Raw genomic sequence first — 24,369 nt, 5'->3', positions numbered from 1 at the left:
TTTTTCTAGTGCCTCAGAGTGCTTGCTGTAGGTAGTCCAAGTCTCAAAAGCATGTAGGAGGGCAGAGATCGCCGTTGCTTGGTTCAGGGTCTTTATCTTGAAATATCCTTTTCCTCAATCATAAAAGGCTGCTTTTGCCAATTGTTACCTCTGGAGATGCAGAAAGTGGTTCATCTACTCCAGACTCTCGACACTTTATTTTCCCTGGGCAAGTTGGTCGAGGACCTTGGTCTTGCCCACTTTGAGTACAAAGCCCATCTTCATGTATACTTCAATGAATGAATTGATGATGGCTTGAAACTTGGTATCCAAGCACATGCAGATGCACAGTACAATTTGACGAGATTTCTGGAAAATTAATGGGTTTCTAACAGTTTTGAAGATTACTTCCAATCCCACGGGGACTTTATTAGACGTTTAGTGCAATGTTAAGGCAATGGGACATATTTGGAGAAGTGCTGGGGCAACGATGTTTTAACATTGGTTTCACTGAGATTCACCCACTGGTTTGTGTTACGGCTTGCATGCATTCGTGCATCAAAAATAAATGAGACAAATTGGGAAGCCAAATCTGAAGAGAGAATTCACAGTCCTTCCTGATTTTCAGTTTCACTGAAGCCTTTGATTCCGTGTTCTGTGGCTGGTCTTACTTGTTGTATTTATCTTAATAGTTGGCACACTAGAGCAACAATCAAAGACAATGTCTTTTGGATTTTCTGTGCCTAATTTTACACATCCTTCATAAGTTACCGTATGTTTCAATCCAATGATGGTAAGCACTGACAGCAATACATTTCAGACCATTAAATGAAGCAGCCAATTAGAAATGTTGTTTGATTTGATGCTGATACATTTGTCCTGTGTTTGTCCAGTGTTCTTCAAGCTATTCGGAAGACTATTTGTGATTGGGAGGTTGGTCAAGAGCCAATAAATGACCCTGCCCTCAGAGGAGAAAAAGATCCCAGAGGTGGCTATGATATCAAGGTTACTCCTCGAGCAGTTGGACCATCCAGCACCCAGGTGTTACTTAAATGCAAATATTTCCTCTATAGTTCTCAGTTTCAAAAAAAAGGAGAGTGAAAGTCAAAAATGAGAATTGAAGTTTAAATTATTTATGAGACTACCAATAAACTAATAATCTGGCCACGAAAGGATAAAGAAAGAGCAAGGTAGATATTTGGCAGCAAATTGGGGATTGTGAGGCAGTGAATATTGTGCAATATATTTCAGAAATATTTAATTCGGCAGATCTTATACTGCTAAATTAACTTCTGTGTATTATTGTGTTCCTTTTTTCCCTGCAGTTATTTGTGTTCACAATGTTTAGTTATTTCAACAGAATTTTATTTACAGCTTCTAACCACTTAATATTTTGATATTAAGTTGGGGTTAGTCTATTCAATGACCATTTCTAAAGATAATTTGGTGGCTTATTAATAAGCATTACAGTGGAGTTACTATGAAGGCAGGAGTGTTATGCAAATATGGGTGCCAAGAATGTTTCCGATTAGTGCTATTTCTTCTTTATGTGCATTCTAAGTTATTAACACTGAATACTTAACTCAAGCGGCTATTAACAAAATGCTAATCTGGCAAATAACATTCCATTCTCTTGGCTGGTCCAAATGATCAGTTAATTTTTTGCTGAAAGGCACTTAATTTCACAATTGCTGTTTTTAAATGTGAGTTGTGAGTTAAGGCCCTGTCCCACGATGCGAGTTTACCCAAGAGCTCTCCCGAGTTAATAAAAAATCAAACTCGTGGTAAGTACGTAGATTGTACGTGGCAGGTATGTCGGAGCTCGTGGATGTCTCGTAGCGGCTCGTAATGCTAACGGAAGGTACTCGGGAAACGCTGAAACTCGTGAAGTTATTTCAACAGTATTAACAATTTCCAAGAGTAAAAAAAATACTCATGATGAAGTACCTCGAATTTGATTTTTTTTTAAACTCGGGAGAGCTCTTAGGTAAATTTGCATCGTGGGACGGGATTTAGGCTTTGGTATCATCTAAGCTTTTGTCACTAAATTTAAAGATATTTTGCTTACATGCATCTTAAAAGTGGGAAGTTGATCAAACCACTGTTTCCGTTTATCTTTGTTTTATAATCATTTTTGCAATTCCTTTCGAGTTTTAGTCTTAATGGAAAAATGTGAAACAATCATTGATATAGGTTGGTACACAAAATTGCTGGGGAAACTCAGCGGGTGCAGCAGCATCTATGGAGCTGGATATAGGTTACTTGATTTTTCCATTCAGACCAATCCAGTTCTAAACTTGAAAAATTCTGTAATTTTAAATGTAATTTATGTCGCTTGCTGTGATAACATTTTGGAGCAATGTAGTACTAACAATCAAATTCTTTCCTATTGCTGTTTAACAAAACTCACACTCTCTGCTTTTCTCTCTAAATCTTAACATTTGCCACTGCCAACTGGTTTTAGTTGTATATGGTGCGCACCATGGCAGAATCATTGCTATCTGGGGAGCTAGCGAAGCAGCTAAAATCTTTGGGGCTGGAAAAAACACTCATTGCGACGAACACGTTTCTGAGACGTTCCTACATCTATCCAACCATTTTAAACTTTGGTGGTAAGAAGAAAGCCTATTTTGTTTAGATGAAAGAAAGTCAAATTGTTCCAACTTATGAAGATTGAACATGTTGAATTTTATGTCCTATAATTCATCCCCATGTTTAAATGGGTTTAATATTTTTTAAATAAATGTACTATACCGTTTCATTAATCTAAAACACTAAAGCAGGGCGCCTCAGTAAAATTTGGCTCATTTTCATGAAAGGTTACTGTGCAAGAGCAAGCTTTGTACGAAAACTCTCTCCAGTGGTGGAACAGTTGGGCTTTCTCCATTAGATGTATAATGACTAATATGCCCTCTACCTTTTCTTTTGTTGTTTTGCATTTTCCTTTTAATGTAGCTCTACATGGTTAGAACTATGCTAGAGTCCCTCATTGCTGACAAAAGTGGAGCAAAGAAAACATTGAGAAGTAGTCTTGAGGGCCCCACCATTTTGGCGATAGAAGAATTTCATCGACATTCATTCTTCTACACTCACTTGCTCAATTTCAGTGGTAAGATATTTCTTCCACAGGAGACAGTCGGATGGAACAGACTGATATTTTGTTCTTGTGTCATGAGGGATATTTATTCATTTTAATTTGTGCACGGGGAAATGCGAGGCATTGGATAGAAGGAGGAATAAATATTTTATAGAATCTTTGAAGGTTCTTTTGCTAAGTTTAATTTTAAAAAATGCCTTGTTTCAAAATTATGTGAATTGTAATTAATTTTTGAGCTGAACTTCTGAAAGCTATATTTTGCAATACTTAGCTCCACAGAAATACCTTAAATTAGTAATCACTAATAGTAATGTGGGAACCAATAAAATTTGCTATATTTAGAATATTGTCACATTTGTTTCTTCCAAAATATTATGTTTGTTTGTGCTTTAAAATTTTAATTTTTTTTTCTTTGAATTTCATCATTGATCTAAAGTACAGTTGATATTGGCTTATTTGCATATGGCAGAGCCATCATTTTGAAGCCAAACTATCTCATCATTTGCAGAAATAAAAAGAGAGAGCAATGGTGTGAATTCAGTGGAAAGAACCTTAAATTATTCAGTGGTAGACTTTTAAATATCACAATTCTTGATTCAAAATCAATGCTTAAGTGAGCTTAAAGTATCGTTAATACTGTTCATCTAAGTCTTTCATTTGTACTTTTTAATTTGGCATCATATAAATTAGTAAAGTATCAGAAGGTAGTGGAGTCTTGGGCACATAATTTCCTAGCTGTGCTGTGATGTTGGAATCCTTGTGGAATCCGTCAACAGGGCACAGACTTACTGAATTCCCAGCACTAGTTGCTATCCATTGAACGTGCATCAGGTTATTCCTGATAAAGGAATATCAAGCCCAATCATTTGATAGACAGAAGCACCTGTGAGACTAACGATAAGTAAGTATACGCTATTATTTGAACAGTTTTTGAATTAAGTTTAATGTTTTAATTATTTGTTCTTTAGATGATTTAATTTCTATCTTTTTTTTCTGTAATTGATTTTTAATAATTGGAAGATTCAGGGAAACATTGGAAGGTTTTGGTCACTTTGAGAGCCAGCAAAGGCAGGCTATGGCTTTGCCAGCAGGCAGCTTTATCCATCTATTTCACGCACCTAACCTGTTGTGGCCCATCCACGTAGTTGCATTATATCACAAGGCCCTGATGCTCTAAAGAACCTTGGCATTATGGAACTGGCGTCAAATATGGGGGGGTTTGCTGCAGCTAAGACTTCAGACTTTAGAGATACAGCACGGAAACAGGCCCTTGGGCTCACAGAATCCGAGCTGACCAGCGATCACCCTGTACACCAGCACTATCCTACATACTGGAGTCAATTTACAATTTTACCAAGCCAAATAACTTACGAACCTGTACATCTTTGGAGTGTGGGAGCAAACTCAGAGAAAAAGCATGCAGTACACAAGGAGAACGTACAAACTCCATACAGGCAGCACCTAGAGTCGGGTTCGAACCTGGGTCCCTGGCGCTGCAAGACAGAAACTTTACTGCTGTGCCACTGTGCCACCCAAAGAATGTAATTTTTTTTGTGTACATTAGTGTCGAGTCCTTCTCTTCTATGTTCCATGTCACTATGTTCTGTCTATTATTTCATGTTATGTGTGCGAATTTTTTTCACACACATGAATCTAAATTGTAATGTAAACATAATTGAGCAATGAAGAAAGCAAAACTGATGAACAGAACTATCTTGCATGATGATGTAAAATCTCTGGTATCTCTCATCATAAAGACATATATTTTCTATTTGAGAAATTTATCACTGTTTGCTGAAACTGAACTTTTTTTCCCGATTAGAAACACTTCAGCAGTGCTGTGACCTGTCTCAGCTTTGGTTCAGAGAGTTCTTTCTTGAATTGACGATGGGTAGAAGAATTCAGTTTCCTATTGAGATGTCAATGCCCTGGATATTGACTGACCATATTTTGGAGACCAAAGAAGCATCCATGATGGAGTAAGATCTTAAGTAAACTTCCTTCACATTTCATTGCATGGAGAAGGGAACTGTAACAATGTTTATATCCATGTTCACTTGACAATATTAGAATTGAATTTAAGACATTAATAGCACCTTATCTTCCTTTAGTCCCCAAGAGTTATACATTTCTACCATTTTTTTTTACATTGCTACTATTGTCACAATAAAATCTTGGACATGTTGTGTGTTGGACAGATGAATTTTTAAAAAGAATGGCAGTGGTCTTTATAATAAACATTTGAATACTTCAAGAACGTGTGATGCAGATTATAATTTTTGAATAAAGGCAAACAGCATAAATAGTTTCATAGTTTTGCAGATACAATTTATTGAATAAGTCCACTCTACGTCGCATCTGTATGTTCTCTTAGTCAGTAATTGGTGGTACATGTAGATCACAATGGCTATCTTGGTATGCAGTACAAATCTGGGTTTAATTATCTTGGAGATGCTGGGTGTTGCTTGAATACACAGGGGTCCAGACATGTGGCAAGTCAACTCCATACTTTTAAGCACAAGCAATCAGTAAATGGCTGATCCCTGCTCTCAGTTTTCCTTCTATGAAGTTGCTTTTTTTATGTCTGTGTGGCAGCCTTAACCACAAAGGGTGATGTGACGGAAGCGATGCAACTAGTCAACTGAAAAGATTAGTGAATAGAGACAAACTTTGGATTGGCATTCTTCAATAGATTTAATTTGTTTCGACTGCAACAACCAGGTTCAGGAATAGCTACTTCCCCACAGCCATCAGGCTATTAAACCTGGCTCGGACAAAACTTTGATTATTAATAACCACTTTCTGCTATTTGCACTTTCAGTTTATTTATTCATGTGTGTATATATTTATATCATGGTATATGGACACATTTATCTGTTTTGTAGTAAATGCCTACTATTTTCTGTGTGCTTAAGCAAAGCAAGAATTTCATTGTCCTATACAGGGACACGTGACAATAAACTCACTTGAACTTGAACTATTTAGAAAAATCAAATAATTTATATTTATACTGCACTATAAAATGGATTGTAACAAGCATCCTGTGACCAATATCAAACAAAGTTTGACAGCCATGTTGGAGGCATTCAGACAGAAGAGAAAAATATAGGGCAGCTCACTACTTTATGATGGCGGGTGTGGCTGGAGAGAATTCTAGAGCTGAGGGTATTCGGCAGCTAATGTTGCAGAATTGGACAAATGTGGATGCTTCAGAAGTACGTAAAGCTGGAGCTGGTGACAGAGATGGAGGGGCTCTTAGCAAACAAAGGTGGAAGTTTAACTGGAGCCGCTGTTTGTAATAAAGCACCAGATTGATGACTGAATGGAACTACATCAATGTATTAATTAGTCAGGTTGCCATTGTATAGACAAATAATTATTGTGCAACCCTAATGAACACTGACTTTTTTTAAATTGTAGATATGTATTGTATTCCTTGGACCTGTACAATGACAGTGCCCATTATGCTCTCACTAAATTCAAGAAACAGTTCCTTTATGATGAGATTGAAGCAGAGGTAATTATTATTATTTTTTTAAATTTAAGGCTAAACATATCTTTCAATGAGTGTTTAATTCAACACAAGTTGAAATCTGCACTTCACTGGTGAAGTTTCAAGTCAGTTAGTAAAAGTGAATTATTTGTGCTCATTTTTAAGGTGAACCTCTGCTTTGACCAATTTGTGTACAAGTTGGCTGACCAGATATATGCTTACTACAAGATTCTGGCAGGAAGGTAATGTTCAAGAACATTATTCATCTATTGTACAATATGCAGGAAAAATTATTGAAATATATTACAATATCACATGTAATTTTCCAGCCTCCTTTTGGACAAGAGGCTGCGAGCTGAATGCAAGAATCAAGGAACTAATATACCAACGCCTCCATCAAATAGATATGAGACTTTATTGAAACAAAAACATGTACAGGTGGGAGTTTGTTTATTTTCATTATTGAAGTACTAAATTGAAACTCCAGGCCCATACAGCAGAAAAACATCAGAGGAAATTAAAGATGAGATAAGACCATGGTATAAGTCTTAGATTTAATTTGTCTTTCATACATTTTTGTAAACTCTATTTAAATAATTATTTTATCTGTCACATTTTTGAAAGTAAGTTATGCTTGGAGATATTTTATTATAACAGATACTGTCCAGTAAAACGGGCAAAATGCTAAATTGAGCAGCCAGAAAACTGGAGGGTGGTTAATGCTGTGCCTTTATTTAAGAAAGGCTGTCAGGACAAGCCAGGGAGCTATAGGCTGCTGACCCAAAGATCAATGGTGGGAGAGTTACTGGAGGGGACGGGATTCTGAGAGGCAGTGTCTATCTGTTATTGGATTGGCAAGGACTGATTAAGGATGGTCAGCGTGGCTTTGTTCATGTAAAATCATATTTCAGGAACTTGATTGGCTTTTGTGAAGAGGTGAGCAAGCAGATTAACACAGAGAGGGTGGTAGATATAATTTACATGGACTTTAGCAAGGCCTTTGACAAGGTCCCACATGGTAGGCTGGTTTGAGTGATTAAATCATGTGGAATCCAGGTTGAGTAAGCCAATTGGATGCAAAGTTGGCTTGGTGGTAGGAATCAAAAAATGGTAGTGGAGGGTGTTTTTTTGCATTAGAGGTCTGTGACCAGTAGTGTGCCACAGAGATCAGTTTGTATCTATATTAATGATTTGCATGGGAATGTTTATGGCATATTTTAAACCAATTGACAGGTAAATGGATAAGAAAGGTGGGGAGGGGGGGCTGGGGAGGAGAATGGAACAAATGCAGGCACATGCGACTAGCTCAGGGAGGAAACTTGCTCAATGAGGCCGAAGAGCCTCTTTCTCTGCAGTAGATTTCTATGACTGTTCTAGTCTAGAATTTTGAATGTATCAAATATAGGCCGCAGCCGTCGCCTTAAAGCCCTGTCCCACTGTACGAGTTCATTCAAAGAGTTCCCCCCAGTTTGCCCTGATTTGAACTCAGAGATTTACGGTAATGGCCGTTCGTCGGTACTAGGACTCTTGTGGACATTTTTCAGCATGTTGAAAAATCTTCACGCGTCTTCCCGAGCATACCTGCCGTTAGCGAGTCTTCCCGAGTACCTGCCGTTAGCGTTACGAGCCGCTAAGAGACGTCCCCGAGCTCCGGCGTACCCGCTACGTTCATTCTCCGTGCTTACCAGGAGTTTGATTTTTTTTTAAACTCTGGAGAGCTCTTGAATGAACTTGCATCGTGGGACAGGGCCATTACCTGAGTCCTAGGCTCAGCACTGGGCCTGAAGTCTCCGCGCTGCAGACTCTGACATCACGGGGTCTAACTGCGCTGGGTCCTAGTGCTCGTCCCCCTAACGCAGGGAACCTCAGTGGATGTCCTACTGGGTCTTCCCCATCCCTCTCAAACCATATGACCCCAGCTCCTCCCCACCCACACTATAGTCCTCATACACCCCTCCTCCCTGACCACCCTGCACCCCCCTACCAGACTTCGCCTCGGCCTCCGTCCACTCACCTGCCTTCCTCCAGCCCCAACCCTCATCCTTGCCGTGTGTTCACCATCCCCCCCTTACCTCCTACTCTCGGATACCGAACGGTCTGTCCTCAGCAGAGGTCTCACCTTTGTTCCCCTCCGTCCCCACCTCAATGAGTTCCATGTCCGCCACGATGTGGAGCTCTTCGTCCGTTGCCTCTGCATCACCGCGTTTTTCCATGGGAAGGAGTCCTCATCCGCCAGTAATGACCCCTTCTCCCGTCTCCAATGGACCCCCTCCTCTTGGACTCCCCCTCATGGCCATCTACCTGCTTTAGACCTTTTTATTTTAAACTGCCGGCGGGATATCAACAGCTTCAACTTCTCCACTCCCCTTTCTCACTCTAACCTCTGCCCCCTCTGAACGTTCAGCCCTCCATTCACTCTGCAACAACCCAGACTGGGTGATCAAACCTGCCAACAAGGGAGGTGCCGTGGTAGTCTGGCGCGCTGATCTCTACAAGTCTGAGGCCACACGCCAACTCTCAGACACCTCCTCCTACTCCTCCTTGGACCATGACCCCACAGACGAGCACCAGGCCATGATCTCTAACTATCACTGACTTCATCACTTCCGGCTCACTGCCCTCCCGAGCCTCCAACCTCATCGTTCCCCAGCCCCGCACGGCCCGATTTTACCTTCTCCCCAAAATCCACAAACCTGACAGTCCTGGCAGACCCATTGTTTCTGCCTGTTCGTGTCCCACCGAACTTATTTCCACATACCTCGACTCCATCCTATCCCCCCTGGTTAAATCCCTCCCTACCTATGTTCAAGACACAACACACGCTCTTCGTCTCCTCCATGACTTCTGTTTTCCAGGCCCCCATTCCCTCATCTTCACCATGGATGTCCAGTCACTCCACACCTCCATCCCCCTCCAGGAGGGTCTTAAAGCCCTCCGTTTCTTCCTCGAACGCAGAACCAACCAATCCCCATCTACTGATACTCTCCACCGCCTAGCGGAGCTGGTCCTTACCCGTAACAACTTTTTGTTTGACTCCTCCCATTTCCTCCAAATACAAGGTGTGTGTATGGGCACGTGCATGGGCCCTAGCTGTGCCTGCCTCTTTGTAGGTACGTCGAACAATCCTTGTTCGAGGCGTACCATGGCCCTATCCCCGAACTCTACCTCCGCTACATTGACGACTGCATCGGTGCTACCTGCTGCACCCATACACAACTCACTGACTTCATCCATTTCACTACTAACTTCCATCCGGCACTCAAATACACCTCGAACACTTCTGACATTTCCCTACCATTTCTAGACCTCACTATCTCCATCGCAGGTGACAGACTACTGACCAACATCTACTATAAACCCACTGACTCCCATGGCTATCTGGACTACACTTCTTCCCACCCGACTTCCTGTAAGGACTCCATCCCCTACTCCCAATTCCTCCGTCTACGCCGCATCTGCACCCAGGATGAGGTGTTCCACACCAGGGCATCAGAGATGTTCTCATTCTTCAGGGAACGGGGGTTCCCGTCTTCTACTAGGGATGAGGTTCTCACCAGGGTCTCTTCTATACCCCGTAACTCTACTCTCACTCCCCATCCCCCCCACTCACAACAAGGGCAGAGTCCCCCATGTTCTCACTTTCCACCCTACCAGCTGTCACATACAACAAATAATCCTCCGACATTTTCGCCACCTCCAACGGGATCCCACCACTGGCCACATCTTCCCATCTCCCCTTTCTGCTTTCCGCAGAGACCGCTCCCTCCGTAAGTCCCTGGTCAATTCGTCCCTTCCCACCCAAACCACCCCTTCTCCTGGCACTTTCCCTTGCAACCGCAGGAAATGCTACACTTGTCGCTTTACCTCCCCCCTTGACTCCATTCAAGGACCCAATCAGTCTTTCCAGGTACGGCAGAGGTTCACCTGAACCTCCTCCAACCTCAACTATTGTATCCGCTGCTCTAGATGTCAGCTGCTCTACATCGGTGAGACCAAGCGTAGGCTTGGCGATCGCTTCGCCCAACACCTCTGCTCGGTTCGCAATAACCAACCTGATCTCCTGGTGGCTCAGCACTTCAACTCCCCCTCCCATTCCGAATCCTACCTTTCTGTCCTGGGCCTCCTCCATGGCCAGAGTGAAGCCCACCGTAAATTGTAGGAGCAGCACCTCATATTTCCCTTGGGCAGTTTACACCCCAGCGGTATGAACATTGACTTTTCCAATTTCAGGTAGTCCCTGCTTTCTCCTTCCCTTCCCAGCTCTCCCTCAGCCCATTGTCTCTGCCTCTTCCTTTCTTCTTCCCACCCCTCCCCACCACCCTCACATCAGTCTGAAGAAGGGTCTCGACCCGAAATGTCGCCTATTTCCTTCGCTCCATAGATGCTGCCTCACCCGCTGAGTTTCTCCAGCATTTTTGTCTACTTTAGAATTTGTCTTGTTCTGTTAATGAGTTGGATGATCAGCCATGATCATATTGAATGGCGGTGCAGGCTCGAAGGGCCGAATGGCCTACTCCTGCACCTATTTTCTATGTTTCTATGTTAATGTACTAATGTTTTATATCTCTTGAATGACAGCTGCTTGGTAGATCAATAGACCTGAATCGACTGATCACTCAAAGAATTTCAACAGCAATGTATAAATCATTAGAATTGGCAATTACACGTTTTGAGAGTGAAGATCTCACCTCCATTGTGGTATGTTTCTGTATTTTAAAGAATTGGTGCTTTAACAGGTACTGAAAAAAATTGTATTGTGTTCAAATGCATTGTTGTGAATTTCATTGTGCTTTATTGTCTATGTTGCATCATATATAATTGCACAACCTCCCAATAAACAGTAAGGTATTCAGCAAGAACTTTACCAGAGATGAATTCTACAAGCAATAACTCGATTGTTTTTGATTTATTTCCGGTTAAAGTATTAGTTGGAGTTGTGCAACTTTTTGCAATGGAATATATAACATTACACTTTAAAGAACTGTGTTTGTAATGTTACATGAAGACTTTTAAAATATACTAGACTAAGTGGGACCGTTGGGTCCCAGCATCACACGGAAGGGCTGGTCACCAACGCAATATTCCACCTCTCCACCAATTCCAATACTGCTCACCAGTGGGGGGGAGGGGGGGGCTGTCTGTTGCGCTAGTATGGGTGTTGCGGGCCGAAGGTACTGGTTTCCAGAGGGCTAGTATAGACATTGTAGGCCGTATGGATGCTTGGGCAGGCATCCAACGGTTGCAACGATTTTAAAAGCCAAGGCGAGGCAATCATTTGGACTGCAGACACCCGACAACCAAAATTCATTTTGTGAACACAAACTTGTTAAAAAAAGGCGAGGCAAACAATTGGGCTGCAGACACCCGACAACCAAAATTCATTTTGTGAACACAAACTTGTTAATAAACGGCGAGGCAAACAATTGGGCTGCAGACACCCGACAACCAAAATTCATTTTGTGAACACAAACTTTTTTAAAAGGGCTGCAGCCGCTTTACAGCCGTATAGAGGGGACTCACCGTGGAGTAGACGTGCGTTCAGTGTTATTCGCAGCTCAGTCTCTGCCAGACCCTCTCGCTTCCTGGGTCTGGCAGAGACTGAGTGAGGCACGACACTTCCTGGTTTTATAGTCCCTCCCCCTGCCGCCAGCGGGGGCAGCAGAGAGAATGGGGAATTTTGTAAAAACATTAATATCTCTCTCATTTTTTATCGACGGAAAAAATCGACGGTAATATGGATTTTGGGACAGTGTGGTGGCTTGTATTACAGTGCTATCATGGCACAATAGAATAATTGGATACGTCTAAAAAGCATGCATTTTGGGAATGGATACGGTGCAGTAGACAAAATAAAATATAAAAAATTACAAAAGAAAGTAGAATATCCTTGAATCTTGGAAGAAAATTGGATGTGCGCTTGAAAAGAATCAATGTGCTAAATCTTGGGGTGGGGAAAGGTAAGGTGTTAGATTAAATTTGACACGTCTTTCAAGGACATAGAACAGGCACAAATAATTAGATTATTTCCAATGCAGTAAGATTCTATGAATGTCCAATTGAATATACAGTGCTGTGCTTTTACACAGTAATCCATTAGACAAGTTGATTGCTTAGCTTCATCTGGAAAATGTACAATACTGAACCCTCATTTTGTTCTGACTTTGGTTCTTTAGGAGCTTGAAGGACTAGTGGAAGTCAATCGTATGAGTCACAAGCTGCTTAGTAAATACCTCACCCTGGATAGTTTTGATGCAATGTTCAGGGAAGCCAATCATAATGTATCAGCACCATATGGAAGAATAACCCTTCATGTTTTCTGGGAGCTCAATTACGATTTCCTTCCAAACTACTGTTACAATGGTTCCACGCAAAGGTTTGACTTTGGTCATAAATTATTTTCATACTCGAGTGTAAAATTGTGGCATAATCTATCTGATACTTGACTTTTAATGACAAAAACAGACACAATGCTGGAGTAACTCAGCGGGTCCGGCAGCACCTCTACAGGACATACAATGCTCTCCATAATGTTTGGGACAAGGACCCATCATTGATTTATTTGCTTCTGTACTCCACAATTTGAGATTTGCAATAGAAAAAAAATCGCATGTGGTTAAAGTGCACATAGTCAGAATTTAATAAAGGCCATTTTTATATATTTTGGTTTCACCCTGTAGAAATTACTGCTGTGTTTAGGGGATATGGGGAGAAGGCAGGAACGGGGTACTGATTGGGGATGATCAGCCATGATCACATTGAATGGCGGTGCTGGCTCGAAGTGCCGAATGGCCTACTCCCTCGCCTATAGTCTATTGTTTATACATAGTCCCCCAATTTCAGGGCACCATAATGTTTGGGACACATGACTTCACGGGTGTTTGTAATTGCTCGGGTGTGTTTAATTGCCTCCTTAATGCAGCTATAAGAGAGCTCTCAGCACCTAATCTTTCCATCACCTTTGGAAACTTTTATTGCTGTTTATCAACATGAGGACCAAAGTTGTGCCAATGAAAGTCAAAGAAGCCATTATGAGACTGAGAAACAAGAATATAACTGTTAGTGACATCAGTCAAACCTTAGGCTTACCAAAATTAACTGTTTGGAACATCATTAAGAAGAAAGAGAGCACTACTGAGCTTACTAATCGCAAAGGGACTGGCAGGCCAAGGAAGAGCTCCACAGATGATGACAGAAGAATTTTCTCTATAATAAAGAAAAATCCCCAAACACCTGTCCGACAGATCAGAAACACTCCTCAGGAGTCAGGTGTGGATTTGTCAATGACTACTGTCTGCAGAAGACTTCATGAACAGAAATACAGAAGCTACACTGCATGATGCAAACCACTGGTTAGCCGCAAAAATAGGATGGCCAGGTTACAGGTTGCCAAGAAGTACTTAAAAGAGCAACCACAGTTCTGGAAAAAGATCTTGTGGACAGATGAGACGAAGATTAACTTATATCAAAGTGATGGCAAGAGAAAAAAGAGAAGGAACTGCCCAAGATCCAAAACTTACCACCTCATCTGTGAAACACGGTGGTGGGGGTGTTATGGCCTGGGCATGTATTGCTGCTGAAGGTACTGGCTCACTTATCTTCATTGATGATACAACTGCTGATGGTAGTAGCATAATGAATTCTGAAGTGTGTAGACACATCCTATCTGCTCAAGTTCAAACGAATGCCTCAAAACTAATTGGCCAGCAGTTCATTCTACAGCAAGACAATGACCCCAAACATACTGCTAAAGCAACAAAGGAATTTTTCAAAGCTTAAAAACAATAATTTCCTGAGTGGCCAAGTCAATCACCCGATCTGAACCCAATTGAGCATGCCTTTGATATGCTGAAGAGAAAACTGAAGGGGACTAGCCCCCAAAACAAGCATAAGCTAAAGATGGCTGCAATACAGGCCTGGCAGAGCATCACCAGAGAAGACACCCAGCAACTGGTGATGTCCATGAATCACAGACTTCAAGCCGTCATTGCATGCAAGGGATATGCAACAAAATACTAAACATGACTACTTTCATTTACATGACATTGCTGTGTCCCAAACATTATGGCGCCCCGAAATGGGGGGACTATGTATAAACACTGCTGTAAATTCTACCTGGTGAAACCAAAATGTATAAAAATGGTCTTTATTAAAATCTGACAATGTGCACTTTAATCACATGTGTTTTTTTCCATCAGCACCATATGGAAGAATAACCCTTCATGTTTTCTGGGAGCTCAATTACTGTTTTTTTCCAAACTACTGTTACAATGGTTCCACGCAAAGGTTTGACTTTAGTCATAAATTATTTTCATACTCGAGTATTGTGGAATATTTGTGGAATACAGAGACAAATAAATCAAATTGTGGAATACAGAGACGAATAAATAAATGATAGGTCTTTGTCCCAAACATTATGGAGGGCACTGTAGCTAGGCAAAATCAGAAACGTTGCCCTTCCATGTTCTCCAGAGATGCTGCCTGATCCGCTGAGTTACTCTAGCCATCTGCTTTTTTTGGATAGTTATCAGTTTAGTAGTTTTGGGTAAGATAAGTTATATTGTGTTGTGTACTTTGTTGATCAATTTAAATGATGTTCAAATTAATGAATGCTCTGTCTGGAACACTGATTTCCATAGTCGTTCCTGTAACATATTGCAAATAATTATATATTATGAGTACCATTTAACATAGTATGGTGTTGTGGGATGCTTCAGAAATTTAATCAGACAGGTATACATTGAGCTAAAGAATTACATTTCAACATTGGAAAATTAAATTTTGGGACCAGTAAATTTTGGTAACCCTGGCCTCATTCTGAGAGAATTTCAGTTTGCTATTTACATTCTGCCCACTCTTAAATAAAATTAACTTGTTTTCTCACGTTCAGTTCTGATTAAAGATTTGTCAACTGAAATGCTGACTCTGTTTCAAGCATGTTTAGTTTTTATATCAGATTTGCAGCATCTGCAGTTCTGTGGATTTTTCAATGTTTGTTAATATATTGCTTCACTCTGTAGCACTGACATTCTTGCACATTCCTTTATCAGATTTAAATTATCCATTTTGGTCTGGATCCTTTAAATACTCCATTTAGTTTTGCACTAGGCTCCAAATCTCCTTTTATCATTATTCTATTTCTCAACGTGGTCCTTCTCACCTATTCATTTGGTCCCAAATAATTTCTGACTCTCAAACTACGCATGATTTCCGTTCACAAAACCATGTTAACTTTACCTAATTACTCAGAATGCAATAACATTTCCTTCGCTCCATAGATGCTGCTGCACCCGCTGAGTTTCTCCAGCATTTTTGTGTACCTTCGATTTTCCAGCATCTGCAGTTCCTTCTTAAACAATAACATTTTATCTAATAGTTCTAATGCTTTCTTGGCAAATATGTTAAACTAATTTGCCTATAGTGTTCACCTGCCAACTTTCTTTTTGAATGAAGAAGCTTCATGTAAATAGCAATAGAATTATTCAGATATTCTGCCCAATGATCTATTAAGTTTTTTTGGTCAGTGTTGTGTCTTGGTTATATGAAATTTATCTACCGATCCTCTCCATTACAAGGGTGATAATATTTCAGAAGTATTTAAAAGATAAATTAATACCAGAGACTGATTAGAACAGGGGCCTGGTTGACACCTTATCAGTTAAAGAAAATGGTGCTTCATTTACAAAAGTGGTCAGCGGATTGCAATATCACTGCTTTTCCCATTTAACCCTAATCCACCTGTCCGTATCTCATCTAACCTAATGGCAGTGATGCTTATTTCTAATACAATCTAATACAATACATCTAAATTGAGTATCATACCAAGGGTATTTCTGGTCTACTCAAGTATACATTTAATCAGAGAACTTCAGACTTTTTTGCATATTTACACCTTGTCCGACATTACGATTTTACCCGTGGGGAAATAATGACATTTAAAATTAATAAAATATTATACCTTTCATTATTCTTAAATCCACAGGTTTGTGCGCACTGTTCTGCCCTTCTCTCAAGAATTTCAAAGAGATAAGCAACCAAATGCACATCCACAGTACTTATATGGAACTAAGGTTAGTGCATTCTGTAACATGTTTTATTTTTGTTTGAAGTTGTGAAGGCCTAATAATAACATGTTAAATGATTGTAAAAGATCAAGTTGTTTCATGTCGTTGAATGCGGATTTTCCATTTAATTTGCTGAAGATCTTAACCAACATGAAATGCTCACAACCTCTTGGCATTCAAATGAATGGTCTAAATTAAATCCTAAAAAAAATTGTTTAAACAAAATACATTAAACAAGTTTTAGGTTTCTATTACTGGATCTCTGGACCATTGCTCAGATAGTCACAGGACATACAGTAAAATTCCAATGAATGCTGTGTTGAATATTTGGAAATGCCAATGATTTGGCATTTGATCATTGCATGATGTTTTACGGGCTCCTTGGAAACTCGTCAGAGTCCTGGTTCAAACATTTACTGGTGTCACTGGATATTTTTTGTGCTATTGTGTAACATCTCAAAATAAACGTGAAAAATGTAAAGTGTGATGGTTATGGATAGCAGTGGTATCCACTAGTGCAGAAAAATCAACACCAAAGTCGTGTGTTTGCCGGATCATTAGAGCTTTTCTGTACTTTGTTATTTTAAATCCTCGATTTATGTAAAAATATGGCAGTTCATGAATAAGAAATATACTCCTTTAGCTGTCGTTCTGATTCTTATTCTTCTTGTCTTACCTTGTTTGTTTTCCAGCGTAGTGTATATTTGTTTTGTCCTCCTCACTTTTTCTCTACTTTCATATTTTCTGGCTCTTTTCAAGTTGACTATAACGTGGATTGATGTAGCACATTTAACATGGCAAAACATTCAAAGGCACTTCGCAGAAGCATTATCAGGTAAAATCAGGCACTGAGCCATATTTGGAGACATTAAAAGTGATGACTTAAAAACCTGGTAATGGAAATAGGTTCAAGGAGTTTTTCTTTTGAAGTGAAAAGACGGGAAATAAATAGGCAGAGAGATTGAGTGATGTCCCAAACATTGGGCCTTGCATTATCCTTTAGCCTATCCTATTAATACCTGATATGTTTGTGCAACATTGTTCTTCTGTATACTTCTGCATACCCCTTGGATAATATTTGAAAATCAAAAACTGCTGATTCTTGTGGTGAAATTTTTTTTAAATTGCTGGAAGTATTCAGAAGGTCAGGCAGCAACATCTGCAGTAGGAAAAACAGTTAAATTTCGATTCAAAAACTGCTCATCAGAACTGGAGAAGTGAGAAAATAAATTGTGAAGGGTGGTGGAAGGGAAGAGATAGGCATCTCTTTCATTTGCACAAGAATGTTGTAAATAGAATGGCAGATGGAAGAGTGAATCAGAAATTGCAAAGGAATTCTTGAGTTCCATCGTTGTAATTAAGTTTTCTTTTTGTGAATCGACCACAACCGTAGTGGCTCGCTGTCTGCTTCTATTTGCCCATTGTCAGAGATCTCACTGCTAAACACAATGTCATTGATTTATGGACTATCATTCATTTTGGCTCCTCTGGAGATTTCTCCCTTTCCCCTCACTGCCTCACCCTTGCTCCATCCCCGCTCGTGAAAGAAGTTGCTTAGGCCTCTAATCTCAAGAACCTTAACAACATCAGCCTGCATCCACTCTATTTCCAAGATTTTGGATATCTGTCCTGATATACTCTTATTTTGGCCTGTTCGTGTCCTGTAGAACTGACTTTCTATATCACATTTTTTTTAAATCTCATACAGTCTCTGGCATAACTGTATGTATCACTAATCTCCATTTTTTTCAGCTGCTTCCAAGAGTGATTAAAATTTAGGATGCTCAGGAGACTCAGAGGTTTTGGAGAACTGTATTATTGAAGGAAAGTGCAAAGGCTGCAAATAGTAATAGCAAGGAAGATGAGGGGTGATCTTATAGAAGTGTATAAAATCATGAGAGGAATAGATCGGATTGATGCACAGAGTCTCTTGCCCAGTGTAGGTGAATCGAGTAGCAGGGGACATAAGTTTAAGGTGAAGGGGAAAAGATTTAATAGGAATCTGAGGGGTAATTTTTACACGCAGAGTGTGATGGGTGTATGGGACAAGCTGTCAGAGAAGGTAGTTGAGGTATGGACTATCCCAACATTTAAGAAACAGTTTGACTTGTGCTTGCATAGGACAGGTTTGGAGGGATATGGACTAAACACGGGCAGGTGGGACTAGTGCAGCTGGGCCGTACCCCCCCCCCCCCCCACCCGCCGACACCCCCCCTCCCACACACACCCCTCCCACACACACTCCCCCCACACACACTCCCCTTCCCCTCCCACGCTCACCCCCTCCCCCCCCCACGACAACCCCCGCCCGAAGCCGTCCCCCTCCCCCAGCTGTAGACATAGAAACATAGAAAATAGGTGCAGGAGTAGGCCATTCGGCCCTTCGAGCCTGCACCGCCATTCAATATGATCATGGCTGATCATCCAACTCAGTATCCTGTACCTGTCTTCTCTCCATACCCCCTGATCCCTTTAGCCACACGGGCCACATCTAACTCCCTCTTAAATATAGCCAACGAACTGGCCTCAACTACCTTCTGTGACAGAGAATTCCAGAGATTCACCACTCTCTGTGTGAAAAATGTTTTCCTCATCTCGGTCCTAAAAGATTTCCCCCTTATCCTTAAACTGTGACCCCTTGTTCTGGACTTCCCCAACATCGGAAACAATCTTCCTGCATCTAGCCTGTCCAACCCCGTAAGAATTTTGTAAGTTTCTATATGATCCCCCTTCAATCTTCTAAATACTAGCGAGTCTAGCTGTAGGACTCTCCCCCCCCCCCCACCACCAGCCCTCGACAGCCCCCACCTGAAGCCGTGCCCCTCTGCCGGCTGCAGAACGCTGCACCCCCACTGTCCCTAACAGCCCCCGCCTGAATCCGTCCCCCTCTCCTGGCTGCAGGTCGCTTGCCCCTCTCCCCACCGGCCCCGCCCGAAGCCGTCCTTCCCCACCGGCTGCAGGACGATCCTCCCTCCCCCACCGGCTCCCGACAGCCCCCGGCTGCAGGATGCTCCCCCCACCGGCCCCCACCTGAAGCCGTCCCCCTCCCCCGGCTGCAGAATGCAACAAGAGAAGCAACAAAAAAGAATGGACTCGCCTCTAACGTTTCAATTGTTGTTATATTTTGTTAATCACATTTTAAGCTTTAATAAAGCCCTTTTCCACTTGTCATGCCAGTCAGCTGTGCCTGCGCAGTTATACCTGCGTGTTCTACGTCCCAATGGGAACCCAATGGGTGGGAATGGCTGCGCCGCCGGAGAGCCGCTAAGAGTGGATGGGGGAGGGATGGAGTGAGTGCAGGACGCTCCCCCACCCCCACTGGCCCCCGACAGTCCCCGCCTGACAGTGCCGCCATCCCGGGAATTAACCTTGTAAACCTACGCTGCACTGCCTTAATAGCAAAATCTCCTTCCTCAAATAAGGGGATCAAACCTGCACACAATACTCCAGGTATGGTCTTTCCCTGCAGCCAAAGGAGGCTTGTTCTTTCATCTCTTCCCACCATGTAATTTCCATCCAATTCCCATTCTCACCTATCCATACACATCTTTCTGTACTGTCATAACAATGTAGAACAGAAGCTTGAGAAAAAGCATCCCATCTTCCTGCTGGGCACATTGCAGCCTTCTGAACTCTATTAAATTCATACAACTTCATGTGCCTTGCTTTATCTGTCTGCATCTGAACAGGCCAGCCCATCCATCTGGGGTATTGGCAGAGCTTTTTTTTATTAGCATAGCCTGACGTGCTGGGCATGATATGTAGCCCTGTTAGGTAACTATATTTTCCCCTCTTTATGGAAAATATTGTTTTGCCATTCAACCCTCAAGCAGCACACACAAACTATTTTTTCTGGTTCTTCAACTTCCCCCAACTTATATGGCTCATAGCTTTCAGACCACTGGTTAGACACAATATAATTAATTCAGGCCTCAGCGTTGGGCTGCTGTTGGCACAGCTCACAACAATGTACTCTGCCCCTTGACTGTTCGTGATTGAATTTTTAAATGATTTTAAGTAATCGGGAATTGCTGTTCCCAGTAACTTAAATTACAGAAAACGTTTTCACAGATTTGATGTGCTTTTTTAATACGGTATTGAAAATCTGGCTGGTGTGATTTCTTCCTATAAAGTGCATGTCTTGAAATATTATAGAATCTTTTGTGTACAAGGAACTTCCAACGTATGTCAATTTGGTTGAATTAAATGGGAATTTCTTGTTATATTGGAAATAGCTTGTAGCTGAGACAATTCAAAAAAGAACATATAAACCTGCTGTGCTCACCAAATTGATTAAAGCCAGCTATGGTAATTACTTGATGAATCATTCTGTGTTGTTAACATGCTTAGCAGTGTAGTTTTTGTATTTTATGTAATGCTAATGAATTCAAGGAATCAGTGATATAAGGAGACAAAATGAAATCTAATTTTCTCCCTATTTGTGCTGCTGAACTTTATTTTGGGCTGAGATTTATTTGACATTGACTGCCTATCCCAAACCACAGGGGAAACATGTTATTTCATTTCTTGTGCTGCAGATTTTGGACCCCATATTGCATATCCCTTCCTCTAACTGACTCCAGGTGCACCTCGATCTCCAGATTATTTATCCATCCACTGGCCCCACTCCATTGTGCCGCCTCTCCAGAAAATGAGCTAAATTACTCACCCATATTTTCTCTCTGTACATTTTCCTAAATTCATTGTTTCTGTGTGCCTCTTCTGAACTTCACCCCCTGTTCCTTTGATGGTAAATGCCATGTGTGAAACCTTCCTATTATTTTGCTGAGGTTTTAAACTAAAATATAAGGAGGTTACCTGTCCTACCTTAGTCATCATCCCACTTTTCACCCTCATGCCATTTTGGTTAATTCTCCTTCCCTCCTCTCCCTCTTGCTCACTGTGTCCATGCATCCCCTTCACTGTGCCATTCCTTTTTAATCCATTCTCACAATTCATGTGTTTACATTAATAATTTTCATAATTTATCCTATGCTAGTTTAAATATTTGATTAATCTGTTTGTAAGTTTAGCGTTCAAGTTTAGTTTAACAATGAAATCAAGTGCCTAAAATTGTAGTGTTGTAGCAAATTTCAGGGTTCACCTTTTTAGCTTCCCGTTTGTACAGAATGGAAATATTTTTCTGCACAAAACCTTGATTCCCAAGATTGCACAAATTTAATTTTATCAAATAGACTTTGTCATTGCATCTCTGACTTTCTAACTCTTCATAACTTCAATTTTATGTTTTTAAGGATTATCTCCAACATTGGTTTCTTTAAGTCTTCTTGTGATTACTTTTACATTATTTCCTCTTGTATACATCAATCCAGGTTCCAAGTTGCTTTTTCAAATATCTCTTATACTTTTTTGTACCTGCCATCAATATTTCATTACTTGTAACATGTTTGACACATTGAAATGTTTTTGATTTTGAAAACTACATGTTTATAAATAATAATACTTCATTCCATAACAAATCTTAGAAAAGATTGGGTGATGTGCTTGTTATTTGTTGAGAAGTTTAGCACAGACTTCGGTTAAGAATTTTCTGGATTATTAAACTACTTCAATATGGAAATAAAGCTTGCAGGTAGACACAAAATGCTGGAGTAACTCAGCGGGCCAGGTAGCATTTCTGGAGAGAAGGAATGGGTGACATTTCGTGTCGAGATCCTTCTTCAGACTGAAGTTACTCCACCATTTTGTTCGATTTAAACCAGCATCTGCAGTTCTTTTCCTACACATAAAGCTTGCAGGTTATTAATTTGCATATGAGTATCACAGCGTCACACATCAAATTCTGACAGATTCTGCTTGCTTAATCTCAAATATTTCTTTAATCTAGTATCCTCGTTTTGTTGATGATTTCTTTTTTGAAATTGAAAGATTTATTGACTATTGGTTAATTTTAGGTTTTCTTTCAAATGCCATTGTGATACAGAATTTATGGATAAATGTAGTTCAGCATAAACGGTCAATTAAACTTTGATTTTCATGGTAATTTTGGATGAGGCATTTTAACCTGGGGCAAGAGTTCACCTTATTTTTGTGCAGGGTCTATTAAATGCAATTGAGCTTTCAATGCCATGATTTCTTGGCTCAACTGACAGACAATTTATCGAACATTTCATATTTCCCCAAGTACTGCACCTAAATGTCTCTTTGATTATGGTCTGAAGTGTTTGATGTCACTTTGAACCCATGAATCTTTGACGTACATACAGGTGCCACCATGCCAACTGTACATGAAAATGGTAGTCTTGTGTTATTTCCATGGAAGCCATTTTGGTTCCCAAGCTGAGGTTGCCAACTTATTTTGGGCTTCTCACTTATTGGGAATTTTGTTAATATTCCCCCAAGTAATTTTCCACTGATTCTTAAACTGTATCAGATTGTTAATTTCTTTGGTTTCCTTTAAATCTGATTGTCATAAAAAGCTAATATGTTAATCTGCTCTTGCACCCCACATTTCTTTGTTAGAATAAGTACATTGGCTGTTATTTAATAAAAATAATTGAATGAAAAAACATTTTTGGAAATATCAAAAAGGATGATTCTTTTTCACCTTTGTTATCATCTCTGGACTTTCTTTTGTAATTCCAAATTCCATGAAAATTTGAAATAATTGCTGTGGTTAACATGTTTAATGAAAAGGTTTGTATTGCCTTGGTCATTATCGCAGAGAAAGCTCCAAATAACATTTCATTTGTACATTTATAGGCTCTGAACTTGGCGTACAGCAGCATTTACAGCAATTACAAGAACTTTGTCGGCCCTCCGCATTTTAGAGCAATTTGCAAGCTCATGGGCTATCAAGGAATTGCCGTAGTAATGGAAGAACTACTGAAAGTTGTTAAGAGCCTGGTAAGTAGGTTTGTGAATTTGAACTATACCACTTGTTTGACAATTGTTAACTTTAGCTCTTGAAATTTATTCGTGGCAAGTCTTTAAGAGAGCAAAATAGTGCAAAAATGACCAGTAACATGTCATTGTTTGTTTACTTGAGGGCATTTATATATTTCCTCCCCATTAAGTGTTATCTTTCCAGGTTGGAGGGGCTAGGTAGATGTACTAGTAATACGACAACAGATTATAATGTAGCTCAAATCGGAAACGTAAACGGGAGAAAAAACTGGTTGAGTAACAATTCACAAATTAGAATATCAGATCAATTACAAAGTACCCAGTATTGACATACCATGCTTCTGTGGGAAATTTGTAAAATCGTGAATCATTTTGATGGGTAAAATTAAAAAATTGAAGGAATACTGTATGAAAGCCATTCCTGTGTGTTGTTATATTTATGATGCTACAGTTACTAATGCATAGTTCCAGAGTTTGTTTGTACTGATTATTATTTGTATGTAATGTTATACAATTCCTATCTATGTTGATTTAGAAACAGCGAGTGCAGTTTTGGGGTACTGAAATGTTAACACATTGAAAATAACTGGGTGTACTTGAATAAGTCTTATGTGTCATAAGTTTTGTAAGATTATAATGTACAATTACAAATGTGACATTTTCATACCCTTTTACAAAAATAACTCGAATGGAATTTTTTTTCATGTTAACCTGTTTGGCAACATCAAGGAATTGAGTTAGTCAGGTGTAGAGGGAACTGTAACAAAGAAAGGATGTTTGTATCTGGAAATCTATACAACTCATACGCACAGAATTGAGAAATAGTTTGTAATAGGCAAAAACAAGCTCTTTTAGAATCTTGAGCTTTTGTG

At 40.4% G+C, this 24,369-nt stretch overlaps 1 protein-coding gene across 2 annotated transcripts in view; it reads left to right on the top strand.

Annotated features, from left to right (window-relative positions):
* Positions 1-24,369, top strand: part of cyfip1 (cytoplasmic FMR1 interacting protein 1) — a 100,012-nt gene that overhangs the window by 62,214 nt on the left and 13,429 nt on the right. The window contains exons 16-25 of one of the 2 annotated variants that reach the window (XM_033023271.1): positions 873-1,020; positions 2,444-2,591; positions 4,899-5,055; positions 6,497-6,593; positions 6,735-6,811; positions 6,899-7,007; positions 11,148-11,267; positions 12,743-12,942; positions 16,549-16,636; positions 23,354-23,497. In XM_033023271.1, the coding sequence (XP_032879162.1) occupies positions 873-1,020; positions 2,444-2,591; positions 4,899-5,055; positions 6,497-6,593; positions 6,735-6,811; positions 6,899-7,007; positions 11,148-11,267; positions 12,743-12,942; positions 16,549-16,636; positions 23,354-23,497 (1,288 nt within the window). Of the gene's footprint in view, positions 1-872; positions 1,021-2,443; positions 2,592-2,934; positions 3,089-4,898; positions 5,056-6,496; positions 6,594-6,734; positions 6,812-6,898; positions 7,008-11,147; positions 11,268-12,742; positions 12,943-16,548; positions 16,637-23,353; positions 23,498-24,369 lie in introns of both variants that reach the window. The other variant, XM_033023270.1, reaches the window with a different exon arrangement.

The sequence above is a fragment of the Amblyraja radiata genome, chromosome 6 (genome assembly GCF_010909765.2).
Source record: "Amblyraja radiata isolate CabotCenter1 chromosome 6, sAmbRad1.1.pri, whole genome shotgun sequence".
Classification (NCBI taxonomy): Eukaryota; Metazoa; Chordata; class Chondrichthyes; order Rajiformes; family Rajidae; genus Amblyraja; species Amblyraja radiata.
Note: the sequence above shows the minus strand (reverse complement) of the source record. Positions and strands in the feature narration are given on the sequence as shown.